General features: G+C 33.8%; 1 protein-coding gene across 6 annotated transcripts in view; it reads right to left on the bottom strand.

Moving 5' to 3' along the window:
• Positions 1-17,955, bottom strand: part of KTN1 (kinectin 1) — a 99,788-nt gene that overhangs the window by 42,665 nt on the left and 39,168 nt on the right. For all 6 annotated transcript variants that reach the window (XM_031453767.2, XM_064485974.1, XM_064485971.1 and 3 more), the window contains exons 5-13: positions 17,698-17,828; positions 12,561-12,677; positions 10,398-10,538; positions 7,658-7,764; positions 6,713-6,845; positions 5,254-5,341; positions 2,511-2,677; positions 2,019-2,087; positions 550-587 (exon numbers count right to left, since the gene is read on the bottom strand). In XM_031453767.2, the coding sequence (XP_031309627.1) occupies positions 550-587; positions 2,019-2,087; positions 2,511-2,677; positions 5,254-5,341; positions 6,713-6,845; positions 7,658-7,764; positions 10,398-10,538; positions 12,561-12,677; positions 17,698-17,828 (991 nt within the window). The remainder of the gene's footprint in view (positions 1-549; positions 588-2,018; positions 2,088-2,510; positions 2,678-5,253; positions 5,342-6,712; positions 6,846-7,657; positions 7,765-10,397; positions 10,539-12,560; positions 12,678-17,697; positions 17,829-17,955) is intronic.

Raw genomic sequence — 17,955 nt, 5'->3', positions numbered from 1 at the left:
CTACAACTCCTTAAAATACATACACCTATTTTAAAACTTGAGGTCAAAGAAGTTAAATAATTTAAGCTCACAAGCCCAACAATGTCAAAAACAGATTTCAGGTCTTCTGAACTTAAGAGATCCATGTCTATGCAAATTATACAATACACAAGAAAACTGAACTCTGTTTTGGGCATACCATCATATAGTTAGATCCAGATTGACTACAACTACTTATTAGACATAAAAACTAATTTACTTCCACTAATCTCAAATCACAATAATCTCTTCCACATAACTGCTAAAGCCCAAATGGAAAAAAGTTTCCAACTCTTTTTATGACACAAAGATTCAAAAAAAAAAAAAAAAAAAAGAATACATAATGGGTAGGAACCAAACTCACAGAGGGGAGTGGGGAGGTGGGAAGTGGGATGGATGAAAGTTGTTCCAAATCTAGTTGACAGTATTTTTTTGAACAAATTAGAACATAAAGTTAACCATAAGTGTAGAACATGACAGTATCAGTGGTGACTAAGTAATTGTAAGAGAAGTAAAGAAAGGCAGGCTTACACTTTATGTAATTCTTCTGCTAGAGCTGAAGCAGAGGTCTAAGAAAGAAAACAGTGTCAACGTAAAAGCCTTAAGAGAAAATTGAAACGTTGTACAATAATCATCACAAAAGAACTTTAAAAATTAAAAGAAATAAATGTATATAAAGTTAAGGCAGTATGTGGCTCATGGTAAGTGTTCACTAAATAATAGCTATTACTCTGAAAGCAAATTTGATCACCAAGAGCCAATATTAGGGAATGACACATCATAAGACATTTCTAATGAAGTAAGTTGACAGGCCTGGAAACTAACTGACAAGCAACACAGAAACAGGAAAAACAGCAGCAAAGGCCATTTTTCACTCCTGTGCTTCTTTTCCTTAGTAAGAATTTCCTATAATGAAATGACACAGTTCATGATTAAGACAAGCAGTTTTTTGGTAATGCCCATGCTCATCTTTACTTTTTAAAAGGTACTTATATCATTCTCTAAATATTTAATTCATGATAAATTTTCTAGAACCACCTCTGTTATAACTTAAGATCTCAATTCAATTTGAACTGATAATTTACATATGCACATACATCCATATACAAACACCCTTAAATAATTGTTTCCCAATTAATTTTAGACTATAGTTTCTACAAAGAAAGCAATTACAAAAAAACAAAAACAAAACAAACAAACAAACAAAAAACCAAACAATGTTTGCAATCTCAAAGTTTTGGGAGTTTCAACTTGCCTGAATTTGAAAAACAAGTTTTTAATGTTAAAACTACTTTTTGTACAGAAAATTGACTTCTAAGCTAACACTTTTTTTTAATAATGTCCAGTACTTTTAAATTGAAGAACTGAAATTGAAATACATAGTATGTATATTATGGAAACAAGTACTTGGAAGTTTCTTCTCTTCCTTCTTAACATACTTATTTATATTCTGAAGGCTACATATTTCTTTCTTTCTATCTAGCTATCTATCATGTCATATAACAATGTTGTCAAAGAATAACAGGTTTTACACTACCACCTACAAACCTCTGGAAGGTTTCCCACTCACCAAACTGAAGTATAAATTTTAAAATGATACTTTGCTATACATAACCTGAGAACTATGGTTAACATACTGCTACCACCTGAGGGTATATAAAGTTTTCCCTTATGGCTAGTCAATATTTAGTGAATACTTTTAATACATGAACCACTATTTTTGATACTATTTTGGCCAATTACCCCTATACTGTGACAAGATAGTGGACATTTTTTCCTCCTAAGGTAAAAACGCTCTAATCCACCTTCCCGTTAGTCAGACTTGGATTTCTCACAGCACTATACATAATTATCAGAGTGCTCAGCACTCAGGATCATCCTGCTGATTCACTGACTAGCCACCCAACAACTAATCCAGTGCTTGGCACTGAACAGGCACTCAGAGTATTTACATAGCTAGGAAGCTATTAATAATGATAAGCAATAATAAGCACCATTACCTGTGCTGCTATCTGGGAATGGAATTGTTGAATTTGAGCTTTCAAAGCCTCGTTCTGCTCCAAAATATCCTTTTGTAAACAGCCACCAAAAAGGAGAAGGAAAAAGTGTGCTGTTAAACCAACGTATATGGACAAAATGAGTTACAAGTACACATATTTATCTTTTAAAAGGCCCTATTAGATCCCAAAAGGCAACATTTTAAACAATAGTGATTAGGCACTCTATTCTGAAAGTTTATTTACAAAGCAGAAATTAAGAATATGTTGTACAATTCCTGATCTAATACAAAAAGCATAAGACTATGGGCAAGGACGTCTTTGAGCACACATTCAAACAAACAAACAATATGTGACAACTACGCAAAAATTAAATTATAGTTACTCATCCCCACTCCAGAATTAAGATAAGGTAGATTACCTTCTTTCTTCTACACAAGACACATCCAACCGCTGTCCATCTTTGTTTTTTTTTAAAGAGGAAAAATTAGATACCTGAACTTGCATTTGTAAAGACTCTTCTTTGTTCACTCTTTTTTGCTCCGATTCCATTAACTGCATTAGTCTTTGCTCCAACTGTTGTTTTGATACCAAGGTATCTGTAAGCTTACTATGCAGACTCTGTACTTCATTTTCTTTGGCCACAAATTTACTCTGTAAATCTAACAAAACACTGCATTTTACAGAGGTCTCTTCCTTTGCCTGAGTACTGCTACTCACCTTTAGTGTAGGCATTATCTCCTCTAGAACACCCTCCTTGAATCCCTCCTGCATGTGGCTCCCTAAGAAGCCTATGTTACCTTTTTCACAGCACCTGCCATGCTGTCCTAATTCATCTCGTCTCCCAGAGTGTGAGCTTTCTGAGATCAGAGATTACCTTTTCTCTACACCTAGAGCTGTGCCCAAGGCTTGGCACAAAGTACTCAATCATTAAATGTGTTTACTGAATGGTACATGGATGTTTAAAACTGTTATATCATTTCTTGAAAGCATTCTTAATTTCCTCAGATACTTTAGTAAGTTATTTAGTGAATTTCCTATAAATTCTCTGTACTCGCCTACCTAGAGAATAGAGAACAGCTGAAGGCTGACAAATGTCCTGGTGTAAGATGAAGTAAAACTTTTCTGTCTGCTTCTTTTCTTAGCAATAACCCGAAAACAATAAAGAAAATGAGAAACACAAACTGTCTTTGATGCAATAAGAAAATAAATGTAACTCCAAATCACAAGAAATTAAGATAAAATGAATAGAGTTATGATCATTAACTTGGCAGAGACAAGGAAGGAAAAAGCATAACCTTAGGAAATGGAGATAGGAGGTATCATAAGAGACAACTCCCTGCCCCATAATTTCAGTCAAAAACAGGGGAGGGAAAAACAAACGAACAAATAAACACAACACTATCATGAAGGCTAGAGAGGGAAATATAGAGAAAAAGAGAAAATGTGTTTATGTATGTGTGTATATTATATATGTTTTAAGAAAAGTAAGATGTTACTTTCATAACAAGACATTAATAACAGAATGGAACACAACTCAAAAAAGAACAATTGAAAATTCAACAAATAGTGGTAATATCCAAGATTAGAACTTAGAAGAGCATATTTCTTACCAGTAATAGTTAAAGTTAAAACACTGAATTACTACTTTCAAAATTCTGTGGGGAAAATTATTTCCAACCAAGAAGTCAAACTACCAATCAAACATGAAGGCAGAAAGAATAAAAACATTTTCAGATCCTCAAAGCCTCAACAAATGCACTTCAAGGCATATTCTTACGAAGCTACTGAAAGATATGCTATTAAATAAGGGAGAAAAGCAAGAAAGATGGCAGTTGACACAGGATCCAGAAAATCAGGTAGAGAGACCAAAAAAAGTTTCAGGAAGTCAGCTATGCAACCAACCTAGAAAGCAACGAGTAGCAGAGCAGGAAGACTGAGGACTCCTGAGGGATATCCCCAGGAAATCTGATAGCCTCTCCAGTATCTAGTATGTTGTGAGGCTGGGAGAGGAGAGAGTTAAGGACTTTAGCCTTAGCTAAAAATTTAAACAATAAAACAAAGATCAAGCTAGTTAAAAACATAAAGCAATAATTAGCTTCAGGAAATTAAAAAACGTTGCTCAAGAAAAGAATTACAGTTTTATTCATCTTGGCTCAGCATTGAGTTTCACAGTCATAATCATGTAAACACTGAATATTGGTATAATCAAAAAGTAAGCAAACCATATCAGGAGAATGAGGAGAAGGTGGGAGGAATGGTGTGACAGTGTAAACCCTCATTTTCTGTAACAGAACATCAACAGATGCCTATCAAGAGGTAGTATAAATAGAAGTAATGTTATTTAGAAACATGACAGAAAACGTTAAAAACAAAAGTAACTGCTTTAGGTCAAAGTGAGGTTTTACTATTTATAGTTATATAGTTTATAGATAGTTACATATAGTTTATAGTTACAATTTTGGCAAAATTCATGTGTGCTTTGTTGAAGAAATACAAAATATTAATTAAAAATAAGCTAATGTATCTAAACATTAAAAAAAAATTTTCTATATAAAGAAAAAGGCCTTCAAATATCTTAGATATATTTAAATATTGACCCAAAGGGAAATACCTAGAGGGTGAAAAAAATCAGAGGGAACTGAAGGCCTAAAGAGCCAAAACTCTGTATCATCTATCCTATTGCTTGGAGCTATATTTTACTAGCTCACTGCCACTTTCATGGGAGGACAGGGAATAGTGGAGACAGAAATAACACTCACCAATACAATCTCCATTATCTCCTAGATAAATTCATCAAATTAAGAATAAGTAATGAAAGTCAGCATTTTAAGTTGGTAGTTTTAAGTCAACTACTTGGAGTGGTAATGCTCTCAATCTTTTTCTTTTCACAGTATAGGAAGTGGGTCTTTCTCAGAAACAAAAAAAATAAAAAAATAACTGATCAAGGAACCAGAGGGAATAACTACAGGAAGGAAATACACGTAGGTTTCTCGTTTTCCCTATTTGTGGACTATAATTTTATCTGCAACTTAATGCCTCAGACAAAACTAGTAGAAAGCTTATTTTTAAGACTCTAAGAAATGTTAAAAGAAATAAAAGTACTCTGAAAACATAAAAGCTATTTTTATTGAGCTACAACCAAAATGCCAATTTACACTTTCTTCACATATGGAGAGAGGAGGAAATTATCCCAGAATTACATACTAAATTTACACGAATACCTCCTTCCCCTTACCTTTCTGTGTTGCCTCATGCTCCGCTGTTCTCTTCCTGATATAGCTCTGGACTTCTTCCCACCTTCTCTCAGCTTCCTGTAGTTGAACCTGGAGAAAGGATAAGTCAGCACAAAAAAAATTTCAATTGTAAAAAAAGCATCCTCCATCTTTACTGTTGGGTCATAAAATGTAGTCACTAGTCTCCTACATTTTAACAAGATAAGTGTATGTGTCCAGCCTGATAATATGCAGATATTATCAGCCACAGCCATTTTACTCTCCAATATACAAGATTTACAGATTACAGATTATTTCATAAACTCAGTATTTGTGCTGGTGGATCAATACAGCTATTAATATACATATATCAACCCACTTAGCTATAATATGTTTTCCATTAATCTTCCTTCAACTGCCAAGCTTTCAAAAGACAAGATGGTATCTTTATTGCTAAATTACAGTAGGCACTTAAAATTCACAATTTGAGATATAGCACAACACTTCAATTATGACTATAATCTTTAATGTCATTTATCTACTTCTTCATATGCATAGAGAACAAACTTCCATATTTATAAATGCCACCAGTAAACACACCAGCAAGACAAATATTTCAAAAGACACTGTATCTATCACTCTCTCACAGGGACCAATGAAAACTTCAAGAAAACAAAAATTACACTACTTTCCACCTTCAATTATTCTCAAAACCCTTATAATCCCTACTACTCTGGAACTGGTATTAAGGTATATCGATTGGGTAAGACTCTATCTGATACATTTAACTCATAGAAATTGAACTATATGTTCAATAAATCCTCTCCCCAGTAAAATAAAGAACAGACAATTCTAGTCATCATTCTACTCAACGTGCATACGTTAAAAAGTGCAAGAGAAATGAGTCCACGTTCATCTCAGATAGCCTAAGTAACTCCATGCATGTCTGCTCAGTATGAGCATCTCATTGCACCAAGTCACATTCTGGTATCTAAAGAAACAGTGTGATTTTTGGTTCTACCGTGGCTAAGTAAAAGCAACTGGAGCATTATTTGGCCTTGTGCTCAAAGGAAAATCATCTATTCCAATGCTGGAATAAGATTAGGCTCTACTAAATTTACTGAGAAATCCAAGCTATGGATGGTAAGTGACACTGAAGGTAATTTTAACTTATATCAAAAACTTGATTTTTGCCTTCACATGTAGGCCCTAACTTCCATATATAAAACATGAAATTCTACTTTTATATCTGTCAATCAGCTAATTTCAATTTTCATATCTTCAAACTGTGTTCAACTTCAAACTCAAACCTATATCCAATTCTTCTGTTAGTGTACATGCTTCATATACAGGCAGAGCACTTAGACTACAAGTCCCATTAAACCTCAAACTACATTTCTCAAACTTATGTATACATTTAGGTCATCAAATTGAATATCTTCATTATTTATAAAATAATAAATAAAGGTAAGAATATATCACCTTCAACTGAGCAACTCCTTGCTCAGCATTCTTCTTTTGGGCTTCCTCTTGCTGTAGCTTTCCTGTTTTCTCAGTCAGTTCATTCACCAACCTAGCATAATCCTGGCGAAGTTTATTTAGTTCAGCAGACTGCCTGAAGACAGTAATTGGATTAGGAACCTTCCATTATTACAAACACATATAAAGAGTAAACAACTTTATATTAGTTTGCTAATTGAGTAATTCCACTTATAGCCAACTGAAAAAGAACGCTATAAGTGACTATCAATAATGAAATCTGGTGGAGTATAAACTCTGAATCATTCTGATGACAATAACACAAACACTAAAATTACTGTAAAATAATCAAGAAAAATGGATGACCACACACTCATGAGCATGAATCAACAGTGTCACCCTCAAACTGCTGTTCTGAAAAATCTATTAAAATCAACCACTCGAAGTGTTTATTCTGTATAAGCATGCTACTAGTCTTCTCCAGGATACTGGTTTCTCAAAGTATGGCCCAGAACCAACTAAATCACTATCACGAGGAATGCACCTTAACATGCAGATCCTAGGACTCTACCTCAGAACAACTAAATCATAATCTTTTAGGAGTAGGACTCAAAAATATGCCTTTTAAGCTAACATGCCAGATGTTCTTCAGAATAATGAAGTGTGAGAACTACTGTTAAAGGGAATAGATGGCTTAAAACTTGTAAATCATAGATTTGTAGATTGTTTCACTGGTGGCACTAGTATTTATCATATACTTTTGCTGAAGAGGTTCTTTACACAGCAAGAGGATAGTTTTTGAAAATTAATTTATTTTAGAAACAAGTGTAAGAAACAAAAATCTAACCAATTATTTTCAAACACCATTTTGGTGACTGGAGAAAATACTCTGCTATTCAATGAAAGTACTCTGCCGTTCAATTAAAAATAAAGCATTTAGTAACATACTTGCTTTCTAGTTGATTTGTAGTGTTGCTGACAGCATCTCTCAGTATGCCATTTTCCTGCTTCAAGTGAGCTATCTCTGCCTCCATCTGCTCACGAACTTGCTGGAACTAAAATTATTTCACATACGTAAGATTCAGAAAAAAATAACTGTCAATGCCAACTTCAAGGAAAATTTATTATGATGAGAATGTAAAAAGCATCAATAGAATGAATTCTGGACCATCTTTCTCAAATAAATAAAAATAAATTTAAAGAATAAATTACATTTTGATAATGATGAACACAAAATACATGTAAGCTGCCACAGTATTCAAAAATGCAAGTAGATGTTACCTGCTACCATATGCAAAATACATACATAGAGATACTATTTTAGAACTAAAACATGTTTTAGAAATCTTTCCTACCCAATACTCATATAGAATTAAGCCTGTATTGATCCTAGAATGTCAATTTTGTTAGCAATATTTTTAATAAAAGATTTTAATTTCAAATTTTAATCAAAAGTTGAAGAACTGAAAATATATTCAAAAAATTTCTATTAAGTTACAAATTGAGCCTAAGCCAAATAAATGGCAAATTCACAAAAATCTACTTGCTAAAAATATCTGGACTCTAATTTTTTATTTCAGAATTACAGAATCAAAATATAAAGAACACTGAATTTTATATACCCACAAGGATATGTCTCATTTTAGTATGTAAAATAATCTTAATAATTTTTAGTAAACTTATTCAATTAAAAGAAAATAAAGTATATGTTTCTACTTTTCAGAGAACTTGCCATATGGAATCTATATCCTGGCCTCTATAAGAAATCAAATTTAAAAAAAAAAAAGAAAAAGAATCACTTAAGCACCCTTAAGTTTCAATAAAAGATGTTGCTACAAGTACTTGACTAATTTTCAAATGAATAGTAAGTCAGAATTAAAAAGAAAAAAGGATCACATGAGGCCAGAAAAATTAGTTCTTCAATAATCTGATTAATGAGAAAGAATATTTCAAACGGCTGGGAGTTGGGAAGATGGAGGATTAAGCCAAATGAAAGCATCGAAGCAGTGAATGAAGTAAGAACCTGACAAGAGATTCATTCACTTCTTTTTTTGCTATTAGTGTTATTTTCATGGAAAATATTGGGACTTTGATAGCAGTGAAGAATAATTTAAAATTTCTCAGCAGACCAACAATGTGATCAAAGTAATATTTTACAAATAAAAATCTGGTACTAATTACATAATAGAATGGAAATGAAACATCTATCAAGAAGGTACTACAATTATGCTAATAAGAAATAATAAACTACGGTTATATCTAAGAACTGAATGCAAGAATAACGAGAAATAAAGTATCTTAAAGATTTTAAAACAAATCGTAGATTGGGCAAGGGAAAGAGAAGTCAAAGGATTCAAGTGTAAGGATAATACGGCTTGAAGTATTAGAAAATAAAAACAACCTGATCAAAAGCAAGAGTCTGATTTTAGACAAACGTTAAATTTGAGGTGACGACAACCATTTCCAAACTGAAGCATCAGCCAGCAACAGAAACAATTTCAAAAAAATCACTCATCCAGAAAGTTCAATTAGGAGGAGTATTATAAGCCCATTTGACAAGCAGACTCCAACCATGTTCCTCAATAGTCCTTTTATCAGTAATAAAGATGATATTTCTATGGAAGGGAGAATGAAGAGGGGAGGGAAGAAAGAAAGAAAGAAAAAACTACAATGATAATCACTGGTCCAGAACTAACTGAAATCATGAAAAAGGATTAACATTGTATAAACAGACAGTAAGAACTGAACCTTCTAAAATGTTGGAAGAAGACAGGTGAAAAAAAGAACAAGAGACAAAACAAGGTCACTTAGGCCAAAACCTTAGGATTTATCCCTCATTATCACTCTTCTTCTCTCCACCACTGCATCACTAAGCTCGATCTATTACCTCTTTTTATAAGTCAAATGCTTCCCCTCATTATCAACATCTGACTCAAGGTTCCTGTTTTCTAACTTGAGTTCCTGCAAAAAGCCTTCCAACTAGCCCTTGTTCCACTCTCCACACTGCTGCCATGCTCCACGCTATGCCAGAGTAGTAATTTAAAATACTAAAATAATCACACTGCCAGGTTGCTTACACTCTTTCACTGGCTCCTCTGTCTTTGGGTATATAAGCTCTCTAAGACCTCTAATTTATTTCTCTAGGTCTCTTCATTCCAGCCCTCATTCTCAAATACCACAACTCTTACTGTATTCTCACCAACTGTTATCACTAGACAATCTGTATCAAAAGCACTTGAAGTACACTCATCAAAAAGCTCAATCCTGGGCCCCAAGAAATACCCACTGAACCATAATCTCTTGGGATGAGAAGGAACTATTAGACCAAGTAATGTCTTATATCCAGTGCCCATTCCTTCACCCTCTTTCCTGACAATGCCTAACTGTTTCAAAAGATTCAACACAGCTTACATATCATTTCTAACAAGTCTTCCTTATCAGTCCTCTTCCCAACTTTCATCTCCATTGTTCCAAAGCACTCAATGTTTACCTCTACTTAATGGAGGATTTACTTGTCAGCTTCCAGCCTCTCCACCTAGAAAAGTTGCTTACTGAAGAACAAGGAGCCAGTTTAATTAGCCATTTATCCTATGCCCAGCACAAGGCCTTCCATATATTAGGCACTTAAAAGTTTGCTAATTAAATGAATACAAACATTTAATTTTCTTTTCAAAGAATGAAAATGTACCTTCATCTGCATCTGTTGAGTCTCTTGATAACTGACATGCATTTTGTTTTGAAACACATTATGTTCCTTTTCTAATGTTCCAATTCGATCTTTCATTCTTGCTATAACCACATTGCTCCTTTCTTTCTCTGCCATCATTTCCTAGAAGAGTAAGCCAGAAAAAAATTACAAAAAAATTTGTTATTAAAAAAGTAAGAACAAGATTACATTAAGAAGAAAACTTTTTTAACATTAGCAAAAATGATGCCAGTAAAGCAATCATGAACTCCGAAACAGGTACTTGCTTAAAAGGCAAGGTCCCAGGTTTTTTTAAAAACTGTCTTCTGCATCTTACCTGCTCTTTACACCAATTCTCTTCATAAACACTCTGCTGCCCTGTTTACTTGTATTTCAAATGCACTTTCTGGTCTAAGAGTTCAAGAGCTGAACCTGGAATAAATCCTACATTCTAACTTGACTCCAAGAAAGAACATTTTTAAAACAAAACAGTTAATTCTCCATCATCTGCAAGTACTAGCTCTCTTTTAGGGTACAGAAAAGGCCAAAAGGAAAGAGAGGGGTATGGGTATAGCTCAGAGGTAAAGCACATGCTTAGCATGCACAAGGTCCTGAGTTTAATTCCTAGTACCTCCATTAAAAAAATAAATTTAAAAACTAATTTCAAAAAGAGAGAGACACAGAAAGTCTCTTTCCCAAGGGAAAGAGATGAGATAATATTTACAGCAGAATGAAAGCTTGAAATAAGGAAAGTAAAACTCAGAAAGTTTTATTACCTTCCCAAATCAAACCTTAAAAGGGTGATTTTGTTTTGTGTTCCAAGTATAGTGAACTCTTAGAACAAATACTAATTATCAAAGTACAAGAAAGCCAAGTAACTTTAAAGTTATCTGCAGGTATGATCAGTCCATTCCCCTTGCTCTAAGAAATTGTTTGATAAAATTTAAGATTTTTATTTAACTGACGGTTGCCCATAAGTGTTAGTTCATTTATATTTGCAGATTGTTCTACTGATGTACATAATACACTTAGGAAAGAGTACACATATATTAAGTATACAATGCGATGAATTACACAAAGTAGTTTCCCTTTTAAATTTTTACAGTAATCAGAAAACTATAGTCACATAAAATCAAAGTTTCTAATCGTAAAGAAACATGTCTATTTTAGCAACAACTCTGATTAATCTTAATCTGACCAAGTTTTCTGTTGACTTTTTTTTATTTACCTGTAATTCATAGAAAAGATTTTGTATTTAAATGAGGCCACTCTCATAATGTCATCAAGTAGCTATGTGAATATTAACAGAAATAAACCTCACTTACTATTAACTCCTAAAAGGATAAGCAAGCACTTCAAGAGGAATGAGGCCACTATGGAATTTCAATTATGTTCTCAGTCTATACAATTTTTTATGTAATTAATATAGAATATTATATTAGTTTCAGGTATATAACCCAATGACTCAAAATTTGTATATACTGTGAAATCACCACCACAGTAAGTCTAGTTAACATCATCATACATAATTACAAATATTTTTTCTTGTGATGAGAACTTTTTATAAAGATCTACCCTTAGCAACTTTCAAATATACAGTACGGTATTAATAATTATAGTCTCGATGTTGTACAGTACATCCCCTGGACTTAACAATTTTATAACTGGAAGTTTGCATTTTTACATGATTTTTAAAGGTCTCTCAGTAAAATTTATGGGGTTTACATGTTTTTAAAAGGTCTCTCAGAGTAAAATTCATTGATAAAAAATTATAAATACCACAAAAACCCTTATAAATAAATTACCTATGTAAGAGTTTCATATTTATCCTATAAATTGGATTTAAACAAGATGACACCAAGTTTTGTGCTTCTACAGAATAATTTTAGGTCAGACCCAATTGAAACATACTCCCAGTGTCTAAATGTTTCCATTGTTCTGAAATGAGTATACTTATAAGTACTGTAATTTTAAACACAATTCAGCTGTAGGCTATAATGATATGAAAGAGTGAGACTCTTCACTACTGTCAAAATTCTAGAAGAAAATTACTTTTACCAAGTATAAATTTTTTACACAAATAAATCAAGAATTATGGACAATTTCTAAAATCCTTCATTGCACCAATTCAGAAAGTATAATCCTTAAATATAAGGATGCCTTTACCTGGGTTAACTGCTTACACCGATCCTTCATAGCAGCAGCATCCTCCTTCACAGCAGCAAGTAACTTGTCTTTTTCCTGAAGCTGATGTAGGAGTGCAGTTACCTCTCCTTTGCTTGACTACAATTGAGAAATCAATACAGAATTAGTAATAGTTAACATCAGCTAAAGAAATTAATGAAAATGAACTATCTGATATAAGTGTTCTTAGGTCAATGCAGAATTTACTATTACATATAAAGTAGAATGATTGCCAAACACTGGTCAGTTAAGTATCATTCAGAAAAACCATTGTATCATTATATATTCTGATGCATAAAATATTTATCAATCAAGAAACAGATTTTTATAAAAAATTATAGAATTTCCATTTTTAAACCCAGAATCAAGACACTAATCTCTCCCTTTTCCTAAAAGAGCAAAAGAGGAGTATGAAACCAAAATGCAAACTGAACCAAAATGAAATGATCATCTGTAATGTCAAAGCACAATATAAGGAAAGACTGCCAAAAGTGGTGGAGATCAAACAGATGCTCAACAACTCTATCAGAATACACCTAAGACTACAGAGGTGCCATGGGTACACACCTGAAGTTAACAGACATACACTCAAAGGTAAAGCCAACAATCCCTCGTGATATGAGCAACCAGTGCAAATGTAGAAGACTGGAATTTTCTTGGTAGAAGGTCTCAAGAAGTAGAAGTAGGAATAAAGGAGAAATCATACATATAAACTTCACTCAGAGAGAGAAGCTTGGTCAGTGAGGCAGAATTAAGAGAGATTCTCTAAAGTGATACTCTCTGTAGTGAAGCCTTTTATCTGAGAAGAAGGAAAGGCTAAAAGAACTCATTTTCACGCATAGCCCAAGGAGAACAGATGGCCTTGGCCGTTCATTATCAACCTCCAGCCACAGATATGATCCAAGAGGAACATCCCTCATTGGAACAGGAGTATTAGTCAAAAAGAAAGAAAACACGGTTTATGCAAAATGTAAGAAAAAAGGAAGGAAAATAGTAAGAAAAACCAAATGCCAAGAAAAAAAGTAAGAGATTACCAGAATAAGACTGTCAAGAACAGACAAAAATTGTGACAAAAATATCACCATGAGTTGCTTTGTCCCAGGGAATATTATAGGAATCAATGCAAGGCCACATGATAGTAAAATTACTGTAACTTCAAAGAAGCTGAATTCCTTAGGTTTGTACAGTAGGGTGGCCACTGGAAAAGCTCAATAAAATAATAAAAACTTGGTTGATTATGCTAAGGATGCTTTTATTGTGACAGCATACTTGGACAAAAATACATGAAAAAAATGCAAAATTCAGTCTGGTCTCAGACTTCTATCCAGCGATATAAATGTAGACAATGGTAAAGCAAGCATGACAAATTCTCAAGGAAAGAAAGTGAAACCCAGAAACATTACACCCCACCAAATTATTATTCAAGTATAAAGACAACACAGAAGCATTTCAACTTGCCAGAATTTGGGAAATACAGTTACCATAAGACTTTCTTAAAGAAATTCCAGGAAAAAAAAATTTAGTCAACCAAGAGATGAATACACAAGCTATGGCAAAAGAATTAGTTTCAAGCTTTGAATTCACCATTAAGCGGTAGAATTAAGACTAAAAGATACATTAAAATTATAGTCACAAAACAAACATTAAGTATTGCAAGTATCTGATAAACAAATGCTGTAATTAATTAGCAAAAGTAGAGAGAGAAGAGAGAAAGCAGGAAAAATTTTAAACAGGCAGACTTCCTCTTGTTATACACATAGCATGGGGCCAAAATAGTTAATAACTTAGAGTTGGAAAAAAAAAATCACGTAACTTTTTGAGGTAGTAGTTTGGTTTGTTATTTATTTTTAGAGGAGGTACTGGGGATTGAACCCAGGACCTCATGCACGCCAAGCATGCACTCTATCACTTGAGCTATACCCTCCCCCCTAAAATCACATAATTGAGGCAAATATATTTAAAAGTCAACACTAAGAAATTAATAATCAACTAAAATTATCAAATACATTTTAAATATTTTCTTACTAGTAATCATACTAACAGTCAACATTTTTGAGCAATTACTGTAATGCTAGGATCTCTAAGCATCTCTATGTATTATCTCATTAAATCCTCAAAACTTGATTATCATTCCCATTTTAGAGATGGAGAAACTGAGGCACTGAGGTTCAGTAGTTTAATCTAAAATCACAAAGCTCAAAGTAGGAGAGTCCAGATTTGAACCCAGAAAATCTGACTCTAGAGTCCAGGATCTTAACCTATACTCTAAATGCAAAACAGAACTGTCTTGTAGCTTAAACACACACAATGTAACATCTCCTCTCCAACTCTGCAACCTCTCTAGCTTTTACTGTTTTTCCCCTCCCATCTAAGCTTATTAAAAGTGGACACTCACTGTCACCTTTCCTATTCATTCATCACTTATTTACAGTCTAGTACGCCAATGAAACTGCTTTCACTAAGGATATCGAATCCAATTTTTCAATCTGTACTCTCCTTGATTGCTCTAAACCATATCATTGTTATCTTTTCTCCTGACCCTTCACCTCCTCACCCTCCCTAGGCAACTTTGATTCCACTGTTTCCTGGTGTTTCTCCTCTCTGAACCCTTTGTGGTGGCTTTCCCTGGCCTTTAAATGTTGGTGCTTCTCAAGGTTCATTCTTGAACTTTCTTACCACTCCCCATATCCTCTATGGTCTAATATACATCACATATGTACTGGTGATAGTGGATTACTTTCCTAAATTACTCCCATTGCAATCTCTTTTCAACTCCAGAGAAATTTACATTCAACTGTGAAATGATTGTAGCCACTTAAATGCTCCACGTTGTTAAAACAACTTTCTAAAATTTTCACAATCCTCTATTCTCTCTTTCTCTCCAAAGTGTTCACAAATATTACTGTCACCACAATCTATTCAGTTACTCCACAGCAAAAACAAGCATTCATTCTGGACTCTTCTTTAGCCACCGCTTCTACTTGGTCAGCAAGTCGTCTAACTCCTCTATCTCTATCCCATGCCTCTGCTTGTGCTCCTGCATTTATCCTTCCCTCTCTCTGAGGTGGTCTTTATTAGGTGTGGGGATTCATTTACATCCAGGATCTTGAAATCAACTAAAAGGTTTGACCAAGACTCAATTTCCATGACAGAAAAAGGGAGAAATTAAACTTACCTAGTTTTCCCAGATATAGGGGACTTACAAGAACACTAAGTCCCTGCAGGTAAGAATAGAACCACTCCATGAGAAACCCAGAACAAGATTTTAATTGAAAGGCAAAAGGTTCCACGGAAAAGGAAAAATGTGAAGTTTCAAAATAATTACTCTATTTCAAAACCTTACGTTTAACAGTCTCCAACTTGCCCCGTGGCCGCCTCATACAGCTATCAAGGTGAGTGTGATTTACCACCCAGTCTCTAGAGACCAAAGCTGTCTCAAGCAATAAAATGACTACTCTTGCACCCATAAGCTACCACCAACATCTTTAGTCAGAAGAAAAACAACTGAAGCAATTAATTTTAAAAAGCAGTAATTTCAAAGTTAGGTAGTAACACAGTCACTTTAGCTGGAGGCTTTTCCCTGCTAGATTTTCTCAATCCCCCAAAATAAGTAAGAACCCTTTTAAGACATACACCAACCCAATTAAATTAAAGTAAATTAAGAGACAAATTCTTCAATCAAGAACTCTGAGAAAGTTCCTTGCAACAGAATAATCTGCTTTGTATTCAAAGTCATAAAGTTATTGCACTTATTCTGCTGACCCTCAAACACCTTGTTTACCCTGAGCTATTGTTGGTATCACAAGGAGACTGTCCAAGCATATGACATTGTAAGATGTCACAGATTTATAAAACACACTGTCAACAGATTCTTGGAAGTATGAACAGACTTATAATGCTATAACAAGTGCTATGACAAAAAAAAAAAAAAAAGTCCAGATAGTTATGATAAAGAATAGCAGAAAGAATAATTTAGACTAGGAATTCAGATTAGCCTTAGATGAGGAAATAATACTTAAATGGAGATGTAAAGGAGGAATTAGCCATGGGAAAAAATTAGGGCTTGGGGGTTTTAGGACAGTCCAGACCAAAGAAGATGTTTGGTACGCTCTAATAAGGGAATGGGGAAAAATTCCATGAGATAGGCTGTAGACAGAGATAGGCATAGGCCTTCTAAAAACTCTGGATTATGTTCTAAGTGCAAAGAGAGAGCACCAAAGGGTTTTTGAAGCAGTGAGTAATATAACCTCATACATCTTGCAGTTGTATAGAAAAAACTGAAGGCTACAAGGGAACATGGAAATATCAGTTAGGAGACTATGGAAGGTAATCAGATGAGAGGTGATGGCTTGGACTACGGTAGTCTTTAAGAAAAAATGGAATGCACTAAAAGTTTTAAAGCAGAAAAGTGTTAGGAGTGTGTGAGAGAGAGTGTGTGTGTGTTTGTGTATGTTTAGAATAAGAACAGTTAAGTCCACTATCTAATACTGAACACCAGGTACCATGTCATCTTTACCTTATGTAAGTAACACTTAAAAACTTGTCACTTTTCCCAGTATGACATAGTGTGTGAGATAATATAGTGAGTGTGACCTATGAGAAATTAAATACTAACTTCCACAGATTTCTTTTCATTTTTTGCAAATTTTAGTTAGTCACAGCAGTGATTCTATCATCTAAATCATTTATTTTAGAAGGGTAATATTATACACACACACAAGAAAAAGATTCCCAGGCACTTTGAATGGTGCTGTCTTCAGCCACAAAAACATTCCATATGTTATCAAGAAATCACCTGACCTTGCCTTAAATACTTCCATTCATCTTAGCCAAGTGACAAATGACTTTAAAGTCATATAAATCATCTTATTTATTATAAGGAATTTGTTTTTGTTAAAACCTCGATGACTCAGACACCTGACTGAACTAAATTAGTGTACTGATTAGTATGGATACATGAAGTAACTTATGAAGGCATTCCAGAACTTTTAAATGTGACTATGTGCTTAGGGATATAAAGGGTGAAAATAATTTATAATTTATTGCTCTAGCAGAAGTCTTCCTTGATGAACTTCTACTCACTGCCCCCAAATATGTCCATAATTAAAAATATGCTTACTTTCTTTAAAGCATCCTGTATCACACCTGACTTCTCCTTTAGCAGGTCTATAACACAAAGGGCCTCATCTTCAGAAAATGTCATAGTCTTCAAGGACAGAAGAAAATCTTTAAATTTCACTTCAGCATTTTCTTTAAAAAAAAAAAAAAAAGAATTAACATTTAAAAGATACAAGTAATAGCTTCAACAAAAGTAAGCAGCCAGAATTCTTGACCCAGAAAGTCAATAACCAAGAGAAAATAGATTAACATTTCAGGT

Source organism: Camelus dromedarius, chromosome 5 (genome assembly GCF_036321535.1).
Source record: "Camelus dromedarius isolate mCamDro1 chromosome 5, mCamDro1.pat, whole genome shotgun sequence".
Taxonomy (NCBI): Eukaryota; Metazoa; Chordata; class Mammalia; order Artiodactyla; family Camelidae; genus Camelus; species Camelus dromedarius.
This window is presented reverse-complemented; position numbering and strand designations above follow the sequence as displayed.